The sequence below is a fragment of the Chiloscyllium plagiosum genome, unplaced genomic scaffold, assembly GCF_037043375.1.
Source record: "Chiloscyllium plagiosum isolate Xiang-an unplaced genomic scaffold, Cpla_swu_hap1 HiC_scaffold_22, whole genome shotgun sequence".
Lineage (NCBI taxonomy): Eukaryota > Metazoa > Chordata > Chondrichthyes > Orectolobiformes > Hemiscylliidae > Chiloscyllium > Chiloscyllium plagiosum.
The window spans coordinates 49335642-49348537 of NW_028270160.1; the positions used below are offsets into that span (position 1 = coordinate 49335642).

At 41.5% G+C, this 12896-nt stretch overlaps 1 protein-coding gene across 1 annotated transcript in view; it reads right to left on the bottom strand.

The window, feature by feature from the left end:
* Nucleotides 1–12896, bottom strand: part of LOC122561061 (tumor necrosis factor receptor superfamily member 6-like) — a 57967-nt gene that overhangs the window by 12367 nt on the left and 32704 nt on the right. The window contains exons 6-8 of the mRNA XM_087999272.1: nucleotides 8832–8939; nucleotides 4116–4138; nucleotides 2321–2339 (exon numbers count right to left, since the gene is read on the bottom strand). Of these exons, the coding sequence (XP_087855398.1) occupies nucleotides 2321–2339; nucleotides 4116–4138; nucleotides 8832–8939 (150 nt within the window). The remainder of the gene's footprint in view (nucleotides 1–2320; nucleotides 2340–4115; nucleotides 4139–8831; nucleotides 8940–12896) is intronic.

Consider the following 12896-nt stretch of genomic DNA (forward strand, 5'->3'; position numbering starts at 1 on the left):
TGCTTCCCATTACCTAATGCCTACTACTGCAGAAAAATGCCTCTCCAGAAGTTAATGTCCAATTTCAACCTTAGTAGATGTAACTAATCTCTACAATTTCTATGAATGCCTTTCAGAACCTGTCCAATCTCATCAGACAGATGTATGAGAATAATCACCAAATTAATTCTTTTTGCACTGTCAACTAATTGAGAAAGAAAGGGAATCTTTTTAACCAACCACCCCTGCTGAATGCTGGCAGGAATACATCAGCAACCCCATTTTACTTTACAACAACTTAACTGTGTTACTGCTCACTGGGACATTGTGCTAGCAATTGATTGTTGCCAGAGACATCACAAAAGGTTTACTCAAGTATGCAAAACTCCTCAAACCAACCAACCAACCAACCAACCAGTCTTTAAGACCAGGGATAACAGAAATCAAGAACCAGTTTTCTGTACTTAACTAAACTTCAAATAATTAGACTCTAGCTACAGGTAAACAATTTTGAATCAATAGCATATAACTCTACTAAATTAAAACTTAACCTTGTACACACACTCAAAGAGGCAGACAGGAAAATAAATTAGGACGTTATAAAGAGAAGGAAAAACTAGGAAAGCTGTTTAGTATTTCCTGGCTACAGGACTGTTGACATGGTCTTTATGATTCTTATGCTGATTAAAACATTGCTTCTCAGTCCTCCTTCTCTGAATGTTTCTGCTGGATTGCAAGGGGTACAGAGTGGCCGGTTCATGTATAAAAGGTCTCTGATTTACCAGTTAAAAGTTGCAACATACATTAACTGAAGGGAAGATAAACTGGCTTTCTTCAGATTTAAATTGGGTTTTACTGCAGGAACAGAAAGCTCCTGATCTGGTGGAGATCTGAAGACTTCTCTGTATCTTGTTCACATTTCCAAGCTCTTCAAATTCCTTGAAACCAATCACACAATTGTTGATAAGCCTTTGTCATTGATAACTGGTCAATAGTTTTACAGGCCAATTAGCTACTTATACCAACCAAGCCTCCAACTGTACACAGCCTCTCAACACCAGATCATCTGGAAACTCACTTTAACCACTACTCAAAGAAGCAGCTGTGAAAATGGAGGTTGTGAGTGTTAGATCACTTAGATTCCATATACGTTGGAATCCTCCAACAATCCTTAGTACTTTCCCCATTTCAGTCCACAATTAAAGATGCAGAAAAATTAAATGCCATGGCCGTTACAAATGCTCATTATAAGCCAGTGAATGGAGAGGGCTCATATTCTAAACTGTGATGTGACAGAATATAACAGTACTGACTATCAGGGGCCTGATAATGATTTACTGATTATCAATTTGCAACATACCTTGTTCAATAGAAACCTGATATCTAGCTTCTTTTGGGTGAAACAATACCCCTGCTCTAAGAATAATATCTCCAAAGGCTTGGATCACTATTCCACTTTACACCTTACTACAACTAATCTGACAACTGCAAGTGAGCCAACTTACACTGGCAATTTGGTGCTTAGGTAGAGTGCATTCCAATTTGCATCTTAATTCTGGGCATGAATAAGAGTCAATATCAGCTTCTCATATGGAGGTAAAATCGGTCATAGGGAAAAGTTGCAATTTTGTGGGTGTTAGTAATGGTCAAGTGGACTAAAAATGTACCTACATTTGTGCAGAGAGTTGGATAAGAAGGAAAGATGTGAAATGGATATAGGCATATCAGAGGCTTTGCCTAATGTAATAGGCTACAGGCACAGAATGCAGTTGTACTGGATTAAATATTGACATCTACATTAACTGTAACATTCTTAATTGTGTATTAAAGCAGGGAGGGCAAGACAAAAATCCCTAGGGTGGGAGATTTCAAGATTGAGGGGCATATTTTTAAGGTGAGAGGAGAATTTCCTTTTTAAAAATGAGGGTTTTTTTTTACACTGAGAGTGGTTCACGATTGGAATGAACTTCGAGAGGAACTGATGAATGCAAGTACAGTTACAAAATTTAAAAGACGTTTGGATAAGTTCACGAATGGGAAAGGTTTGGAAGGATATGGGTGAAGCACAGGCAGGTGGGACTAGTTTAGTTTGGGATTATGGTCAGCATGGACTGGTTGGACCAAAAGGGTCTGTTTCCTTGCTCTATGATTCTGTCAACAGGAAGATGATCCTGTGACAGAATGAGCGCCCCAAAGATTAATGTCAACTGCAGGAAAACTTCAGATTTTTAACAAAAAGATCAAGATACATTAACTAAGTTTGCAACCGTGGAAAATGGCTCAGCTGATGACAAATAAGACAAGTGCTCATGTGAGGAAATCTGAGTCGCCAAATAGTTACCATTTTTCACCTCCAGTATCTGTGGAGAAGAAACATAAAGCAATTAGCAAACATGTCAGACTTAGCTGAAGAGAGATCTAGATTTTAACAGAAATGTAAAGGAATCACATGATTTCATGCTTAGGTCTCTGCATGGATCTTGAACCCATAACCATGGACTCAGAGATTAAAGACCCTCCAGCAAATTGATTTAAAACACTTAATGTGTCAGAAACTTCAAAATTTAATTTCAAAACTTTACTGTGTAATGTGGCAAATAGGGTACAGAATCACTCACAGTTCTATGAAAAACCAGCAATTGGATCATACGCTGTGCAAAAGCAATTTAGCACACTGCAAATTCTGGGCTATACAAATAAGTGGTAATATATAGTCGCAAGTAAATTAAGGAAGATCATGGATTGCGATGTGTAGAAATACTGCGAGTTCTGAATTCCCCCATTTTAAAATATGCATGGAAGGCAATATGACAGTTTATGGATGTAAGTTTGCTCACTAAGTTGGAAGATTTGTTTTCAGACGTTTCATCACCGTCCTTGGTAACATCAATGAGCCTCCGGTGAAGTACTAGTGTTATGTCCTGCTTTCTATTTATGTGTTTAGGTTTCCTTGGGTTGGTGATGTCATTTCCGGTTCTTTTTCTCAGATGGTGGTAAATGGGGTTGAATCAATGTGTTTGTTGATAGAGTTCCGGTCAGAATGCCATGCTTCTAGGAATTTGCATGAGTCTCTCTGATTGGCTGGTCCTAGGATGGATGTGCTGTCCCAGTCAAGGTGGTGTCCTTCCTCATCTGTACGTAAGGATGCTAGTGAGAATAAGTCATGTCTTTCGTGGCTAGTTGATGTTCATGTGTCCTGGTGGCTAGTTTTCTGCCTGTTTGTCCAATGTAGTGTTTGTCAGAGTTCTTGCACGGTATTTTGTAAATGACGTTAGTTTTGCTCGTTGTTGGTCTAGGGTCCTTTAAGTTCATTAGCTGCTGTTTTACTGTGTTGGTGGGTTTGTGGGCTGCCATGATGCCAAGGGGTCTGAGTAATCTAGCAATCATGTCTGAGATGTCTTTGATTGAGGGGAGAGTGGCTAGAGTTTCTGGGCATGTTTTGTCTGCTTTTTGGAGTTTGTTACTGAGAAACTGGCGGACTGTGTCATTGGTACACGCTCTTTTTGAATATGCTGTACAGGTGTTTTTTCCTCTGCTCTTTGTAGTTTCTCGGTGTGGTGGTTCATTTGCTTTTGTAGCTCAGTACTTGGTCCACGTGTGTTGTTTTTCTGTAGACGCTGGTTTGATCGAGACAACACATCCATCCTAAGACAGGCCAAACAAAGGCATGCTCGAGAATTCCTAGAAACATGGCATTTCAGCCGGACCTCTATCAACAAACACATTGATTTGGACCCCCACATTGATTTGGACCCCATTTACCACCCCCTGAGAAAAAGAACCAGAAATGACATCACCAACCCAAGGAAACCTAAACATAAATAGAAAGTAGGACATAACACAACTGCTTCACTGGAGGCTCACTAATGATGTTACCCAGCATGGTGATGAAACGTCTGAAAACAAACCTTCCAGCTCAGCGAGCAAACTTACATTCAGAACCTCAATCTGAGCTACAAATCTTCTCAAAACTCTGACAACTTACATCTAGAAATAGCTTTCACCTCATTGAAAAGTTGCATGCACTGAAACAGGATTCCAAAATACAGCATTTATTCAAACATTGCATTACATTTTATACATTGCATAAGTATAAAAATGTCCATATTTACAAAAAAAAAGTAATTAGTCTTTACCTGAGAGCTTGGTGGTTTATTGCCTGAAATAGGAAAATATATCTTTTAGCAATGACAGAGGATTAGACTAGGCACTGATCTGAAACTAGTTTACAAGATTATTGATGGCTAAACGATAACAACATTCAAGTTATTAACATGGTTTAAAAGCAGTTTTCAGAAAATAGCTGGAGACATATTATTTCTAGGGAGTCAGTTAGCGGAGTTGGTTGAATGGCTAGTTTGTGATGCAGACAGATGCTAACAGTGTAGGCTCAATTCTCATACTTATCTGACATTTTAACATGAGGGTCCCACCTTGTCTACCTATGGTAACCACCAGTTGTCTCTGTCCAATGAGAGAGTAACCCATTTGATAACAGTGCCTTTATCTTTACTAAGTTTCTAGTTGCATTTCAGACTTTGATATGTGGTTAAACATTAGAGAACTAACTGTGAATTGAAAAGCAATAACATTACTGCAGTCACTTTTGCTCTGCCCCATAGAGAGAATCAAACTTGTCACTAGAATCTCAGTGATTGCTCACTATTCCAATGGAGGAAGCAAGCTTTTGTCTCACCAAAGGTCCTCCTTGGACAGCACCTTCCAAACACTTTGGACCACTTCCATCTAGATGGATAAGGGCAGCAGATACATGGGAACACCATCATCTGATGGTCACAGAAAGTTCCCCCAATCAGAAATATGATATAGGTAGCTCTCTGATAGCATCATTGTTGCATTCCAACGAAACCTTACTTAATAGAAAATCGCTTAATAGAAATAACCCCATGGGAAAAGTGGATTTCGGGATAGATTAGCAAAAAACATCACTCATGATCACTCAAAAATCACCCAAAAGCCTAACACAAAGTATAGCACAACTTGCATGAAGGTTTAAATCATATTTATTAATGAAACAAAAGTAAATTTAAAGCATTATATTTTTTCAATGTTGTCAATGCAGGGACAGAAGGTCATCATCACCACCACCTTTGGGTACAGTTGTGGTTGCATAAGTGGATGGCTGTGGTTGATTGTCTTCTGAGTGTTTCTTGGGAGTTGGTTTAAAAAAAGAAATCCAGTTCTTGCTGCTTTGCCCAAATTCTTGTGTTGTGAAGAAGTTGTTTATGGAGTGCCAGATGATATCTACTTGAATGAACTGCTACCCTGCTGTGCTCTGCACTGTAAGCGTTGTCCTCTAAGAGTTGCCTTTCAATTTCCCTCAGGATAGAAGACATAAGAAAAGTGGAAAGCTCTCGTGATGCTGCAACCTGAACTTCAGCTTCCACTTCCCCTTCAGCGACAAGCGGTTGTAGATCAGCGGTAGAGAGGTATTCACAGAGGGACTCAAGCAGCTCCTCAACATCCTCACTTTCCACTTCTTCAAACCTAACCTGCTTTGCAAGGGCAACACAATGCTCTTTGAGTTTTGGGAGCTTATCTGATGGTTCACATCCTTTGAAACCTTGAAAAAAAAAAATCCACTGCCAACCTGCTTCCAGGCAGTCCTTACTGACATCACTCCAGGCCTCCACAATAATGTCAATAACATTCTTAACGTTGAAGCTCTTCAAAGAACATGGTCCTTATTATCCCTGTCAGTAGCTGAAATCAGCCTCTTCAACGCACATCTTAAATGATAAGCTTTAAAAGCTGCTATTGCACCTTGGAACATGGGTTGGATAAGAGAGGCTGTGTTCGGAGATAGAAATAGCACTCTGATGTTTTCAGAAAGCTCACCAATGGTAGGAGGATGGCTTGGTGCATTATCCACGATGAAATGCAAACTTTTTTGCCTGCAATACGGTCTAAAAACATCTTCCAAAGCATCAACAATAAGGTCAGAAATAATTTGCCCTGTCATCCAACCTTTTTTGCTTGACCTGAAGTAGACAACAAGAACAGACTTAAGGTAACCCTTCAAGGCTTGCTAATTGGCAGAGTGGTACACCACCACAGGCTTAAGCTTTAAGCCTCCACTGGCACTGGCACCCAACAACACAGACATACGATCCTTTGCCATCTTAAAGTTTGGAAATGTAGGTTCCTACATTCTTAGAAATGTAGATTCCAGTATAAACGTGTCTCATCCAAATTGAAGATTTGACCTAACATATAGCCTTCTTCATCAATTGTTTTCCTGCTATGGGAGGAAATGCCAACGCATACTCCTTGCCTGCGCAGGCAGATTCAGCAATTAACTTTACGTTATGGAATGGACAAGGTTTTCTCCTTTATGGTGAGAAAGGTTGTCCCAGATTGCTTTTTTTTTTGTTTGATCTTCTTTCCAAATGTTTAGATTAGATTACTTACAGTGTGAAAACAGGCCCTTCGGCCCAACAAGTTCACATCGCCCCGCCGAAGTGCAACCCACCCATACATCTACCCCTTACCTAACAATACGGGCAATTTAGCATGGCCAATTCACCTGGCCTGCACATCTTTGGACTGTGGGAGGAAACCGGAGCACCCGGAGGAAACCCACGCAGACACGGGGAGAATGTGCAAACTTTTACTCAAAATATATGGAAAATTCCACAATATTTTTGGCCAAAAATAGGGGGTCCACTTTTACATGAGATCGACTATTACTCGAGTATATATGGTATCTCTCTCAGAAAGCTTGCTGTCTGTACAGTATACCAGTTAATAGGAAAGATGTGGATGCTTTGGAGAGGGTTCAGAGGAGGTCTACCAGGATGCTGCCTGGACTGGAGGGCTTATCTTATGAAGAGAGGTTGACTGAGCTCGGACTTTTCTCATTGGAGAAAAGGAGGAGGAGAGGGGACCTAATTGAGGTATACAAGATAATGAGAGGCATAGATAGAGTCAATAGCCAGAGACTATTTCCCAGGGCAGAAATGGCTAACACGAGGGGTCATAGTTTTAAGCTGGTTGGAGGAAAGTATAGAGGGGATGTCAGAGGCGGGTTCTTTACACAGAGAGTTGTGAGAGTATGGAATGCGTTGCCAGCAGCAGTTGTGGAAGCAAGGTCATTGGGGACTTTTAAGAGACTGCTGGACATGCATATGGTCACAGAAATTTGAGGGTGCATACATGAGGATCAATGGTCGGCACAACATCGTGGGCTGAAGGGCCTGTTCTGTGCTGCACTGTTCTATGTTCTATCTCATAGAAAGCTACTCTGTTGGTGGCTGACATTGGTGCATGTGCAGAATGAAGAACAAAATGATCACCACTGGATACGTGCTATTGGGAACAGAGGTAAGCGTTCTTGAAAATACCGTTCCTTAAATCCTCAGTGGCGCTATAGCCAAATTGCACTGCCGGATCACGCATTATCTCAGAACCATCTGTAATAGCTAGATAAACTTTTTTAATGATGTTGGTGGGGCAATAATGATGGCAAGGCCATTAATATACAATATTATTTGGGGCAAATCAGACAGCAGGTTTTGAAATATGTACACGTACTGTTCATTGTAAATATCCTGAAGCTGCTGGCAGAGATAGCATGCTCCTTCCCAGAGTTTGTTGTAGCAATCTTCACAAACTGGCGTGACTGTGCATCTTGGGGTGGCATGGTAGCTCAAGTGGTTAACACTGCTGCCTCACAGTGCCAGGGACCCAGGTTTGATTCCAGCCGCGGATGACTGTCTGTTTTCACATTCTCCCCATGTCTGTGTGAGTTTCCTCCCACAGTCACAAAGATGTGCAGATTAGGTGGATTGGCCATGAAATTGCCCATATTGCCCAGATATATCCAGGCAAGGTGGATTAGCCATAGGAAATGCATGGTTATGGGGATTACTAGGGCAACAGGATGCACTGATGTGCCAACTGTAAGACAGACAAATGTAAATGATTACGATGGTCTGAGAATGGCAGCCAATCAACACTGCCACTTTGTACCAAGAGGACAAGAGAGAGAAGAATCTGTTTCCCTATAGACAATACATTTTGTAGAGGAGCCACTCTAGTTTGTTGGTCAGCATGGTGGCTCAGTGGTTAGCACTACTGCCTCTTCAGAAGGTCAGTGTGAACTTGATGGGTTGAATTGTCTGCTTCCAGATTTGTAGGGATTGTATGATTCTGAAAGACTGCCAGTGAATCTGAGAGATATTGTACTTACTGAATAACTCAATGTCAAAAATGGGTAAGAAGTTAGGGCTGGTGCTTTTACGTTTTAGTTTGATTTGCCCCCGGAGTGTCTCTACTTTTGTCTCTTTGCCTTAAGCCCTTCTGAACTTGCCAAATCTATTGAGTTTTCTATACATTAAGAATTTATACTTTGGCGTTTTTCCTATTGGTTTGGATTTGGAATGTCTCAATGAGGTTCTTCAATTTGATTGTGTGAAAACCCTGGCTATCTCTATCTGTTGAGGCATGATATAAGCTGTCTGCTCCCATAGAAATATCACCCTGGAATGGACATGAAGCTGGATAATATCTGTGCTGTAGAGTCCACAGGAACTCTGTGGACAGTTCTCCGGATGGTGGAAAGGGAGCATCATTTCTTCAATGCAGACAATAAAATAATTTGTTGAAATTACAGGACAAGAGAAATATTTTAAGAAAAGTCTACTTTTACAATTAGCATTTTGCAATGGGTTATTAATTGCTGACAGACAGTTCAATGCAACAGTTGTTTCCTTACCAGAAGCATCAAAATCATTTTGTTTGAAATCATTATACTGGCCAATATTAAAAATAATAAATTTAAGTTGACATTGCTTAGAAGAGTAAAACAGTCTAAGTTTCTTTTGACTTACGTCGACAGTATTTCTTTTTCATGCACAAATATCCAACAATTCCAGCAATTACTCCAAGTACTAAGAAAATTGGGATCACTATGGCAGCAGGATGCACTGATGTGCCAACTGTAAGACAGACAAATGTAAATGATTATGATGGTCTGAGAATGGCAGCCAATCAACACTGCCACTTTGTACCAAGAGAACAAGAGAGAGAAGAATCTGTTTCCCTATAGACAATACATTTCATAGAGGAGCCACTCTAGTTTGTTGGTCAGCATGGTGGCTCAGTGGTTAGCACTACTGCCTCACAGCGCCAGCAACCAGGTTCGATTTCACCCTCAGGCGACTATCTGTGCAAACTTTGCACATTCTCCCTGTGTCTGCGTGTAGTTCCTGCCGGTGACCCAGTTTCCTCCCACAGTCCAAAGCTGTACAAGTTGGGAGGATTGGCCATGCTAAATTGCCCTTAGTGTCCATGAATGTGCAGGCTAGGTGGGTCAGCCATGTGAGTGCAGGGTTATGGGGGTGAGTCTAGGTGGGATGCTCTTTGCAGGGTTGGTATGGACTTGATGGGCCAAATGGCTTACTTCCACACTGTAGGGATTCTATGATTAGAATACTGCCAGTTAGTAATATGTTAGTACGCATTATAGGACAGTATAAGTTGTTTAACTTTGTCATTATTAGAATGTCATAACACTGCATCAAGGATTCTGGGTAATCCAAGATGAAGGATGGGAAATATTTCTGGCTGTAACAGGCTGCTCCTTTTTGAGATATTTTGGTGTTGGAGGTGATTTCCTCGAATTCCAGGAGCATCAATTACTGTTTTAGTTGCTGTTGCATTGTTTAGGAATTTTGGAGAAAAAAAAAGTCAAAACAACAGCACTTTTAAAAGGGAGAGGGATAGAGCAGGAGAGAGACAGAGAGAGAGAAACCCACACTGCCAACTGACATGGCAGTGAACCTGCGCAGTTACTGCCTTTGCTGTTGAATTTGTTATATCACTGGACACCGGAGTGCTTCTGGGAAAATTAACAAACAGTGAAATTCACAACGGATCATGGAGAAACCTGTTTGGGAGAGGTCACAGCACAGAGACAGATAAGTGAATAGTTTTAAGTGTGGCCTTGGGGCCTTGCTGCAAGTCTGCAGTAGTGAATAGAGTGGGTTCTTTCTTGATTACATGTTTTATTGAGATAGGTCTCTTGATTAAACTTAAAAACATAAACCATAAAAATTAAGTTAGCCTGGAGCAGTCTTTTGTAGAGGAATAAGATAGGGCTATTTTCCAGGTCTGCAAAAATAAAGCAAAAATGGCCTTTAGTAGAGTGATATGCATTTCTTGTCAGATGTGGGATTTTAGGGAAAGTTTACGGGTTACTGAGGATTATATCTGCAATAAATGCCATTGGTTGTGAATCCCATCAGATCGAATGGAACGGCTGGAGTGACAGTTAGAGGCAATGAGGGATTTACAAGAGCAAGGGGATGTGATGGATGCCAGTTATAGGAAGGGGGAAAAGTCGCAGATACAGTCACATAGATGAATTAACTCCAGGAAAGGTAAGAGAGGTAAACAGGTAGTACAGGAAACTTCTGTGGCTATCCCCATTTCAAACAAGTATGCTGTTTTGGAAAATGTAGGGAGAGATAGATTCTCAGGGGAATGTAGCACCATCAAGTTTCTGGTATTCAGACTGGCTCTAATGCAATGAAGAGTACGTCAGGTTCAAAGAGATCGATTGTGTTAGGGGACTCTCTCGTCCAAGGCACAGACAGACATTTCTGTGGCCAGCAGCAAAAAAATCAGAATGGTGTGTTGCCTCCCTGGTGCCAGGATCAAGGATGTCTCAGAGAGGGTGCAGAATGTTCTCACGGAGGGGGAGGGGCCAGCAACGACATAAGAAGGAAAAAGGTTGAGATTCTGAATGGAGGAGATTACAGAGAGTTAGGCAGAAATTTAAAGAGGAGGTCCTCAAGAGTAGTAATATCTGGATTACTACCGATGCTACGAGCTGGTGAGGACAGGAATAGGAGGATAGAGCAGATGAATGCATGGCTGAGGAGCTGGTGTATGGGAGAAAGATTCACATTTTTGGATCACTGGAGTCTCTTCTGGGGTAGAGGTGACCTAAATTGGAAGGGGACTAATATACTGGCAGGGTGATTTGTGCGAGCTGCTTGGGAGGATTAAAACTAGTAAGGTTGGGGGTGGGGGGGGGGGGGGGGGGGGACCCAGGGACATAGTGAGGAAAGAGATCAATCTGAGACTGGTACAGTTGAGGAAAGAAGTGAGCCCAACAGTCAGGGCAGGCAGGGACAAAGTAGAGAACAAGGTAGAACTGATAAATTAAAGTGCATTTATTTCAATGCAAGGGGCCTAACAGGGCAGGCAGATAAACTTAGGGCTAGTTAGGAACATGGGACTGGGATATCATAGCAATTACAGAAACATGGCTCAGGGATGGGCAGGACTGGCAGCTTTATGTTCCAGGATACAAATGCTACAGGAAGGATAGAAAGGGAGGCAAGAGAGGAGAGGGAGCAGGATTTTTGATAAGGGTTAGCGTTACAGGGAGGATATTCCCAGAAGTACATCCAGCGAAGTTATTTGGGTGGAACTGAGAAATAAGAAAGGGATGATCACATTATTGGGATTATATTATAGACCCCCTAATAGTCAGAGGGAAATTGAGAAACAAATTTGTAAGGAGATCTAAGTTATCTGTAAGACTAATAGGGTGGTTATGGTAAGGGATTTTAACTGTCCAAACATAGACTGGGATGTCCATAGTGTTAAGGGTTTAGATGGAGAGGAATTTGTTAAGTGTGTACAAGAAAGTTTTCTGATTCAGTATGTGGATGTACCTACTAAAGAAGGTGCAAAGCTTGACCAACTCTTGGGAAATAAGGCAGGGCAGATGACTGAGGTGTCAGTGGGGGAGCACTTTGGGGCCAGCGACCATAATTTTATTAGTTTTAAAATAGTGATGGAAAAGGATAGACCAGATCGAAAAGTTGAAGTTCTAAATTGGAGAAAGGCCAATTTTGACGGTATTAGGCAAGAACTTTCAAAGGTTGATTGGGGAGAGATCCTTGCAGGTAAAGGGACAGCTGGAAAATGGGAAGCCTTCAGAAATGAGATAACAAGAGTGCAGAGACAGTACATTCCTATTAGGGTGTAGGGAAAGCTGGATGACGAGAGAAATTGAGGCTTTGGTTAAGAAAAATAAGGAAGCATATGTCAGATATAGACAAAGATAGATTGAGTGAATCCTTCGAAGAGTATAAAGGAAGTAGGAGTATACTTAAGAGGGAAATCAGGAGGGCAAAACGGGAACATGAGATAGCTTTGGCAAATAGAGTTAAGGAGAATCCAAAGGGTTTTTACAAATACATTAAGCACAAATGGGTAACTAGGGAGAGAATAGAGAGATCCTCAAAGATCAACAAGGCGGCCTTTGTGTGGAGCCCCAGGAGATGGGGGAGGTACTGAACGAATATTTTGCATCAGTGTTTGTGGAAAAGGATATGGAAGACATAGAATGTAGGGGCATTGATGGTGACATCTTGAAAAAATGTCCATATGACAGAGGAGGAAGTGCTGGATGTCGTGAAACACATTAAAGTGGATAAATCCCCAGGACCTGATCAGGTGTACCCTAGAACTCTGTGGGAAGCTAGGGAAGTGATCACTGGGCCGCTTACTGAGATATTTGTATCATCGAGAGTCACAGGTGAGCTGCTGGAAGACTGGAGGTTGGCTAACCTGGTGCCACTGTTTAAGAAGGATGGTAAGGACAAGCCAAGGAACTATAGACCAGTGAGCCTAACGTTGGTGGTGGGCAAGTTGTTGGAGGGAATCCTGAGGGACAGGATATACATGTATTTGGAAAAGCAAAGACTGATTAGGGATAGTCAACATGGCTTTGTGCGTGGGAAATCATGTCTCACAAATTTGATTGAGTTTGTGAACTAACAAACAGCATTGATGACGGCAGAGTGATAGGCATGACCTACATGGACTTCAGTAAAGGGTTCAACAAAATTCCCCACGGAAGACTGGTTAGCAAGGTT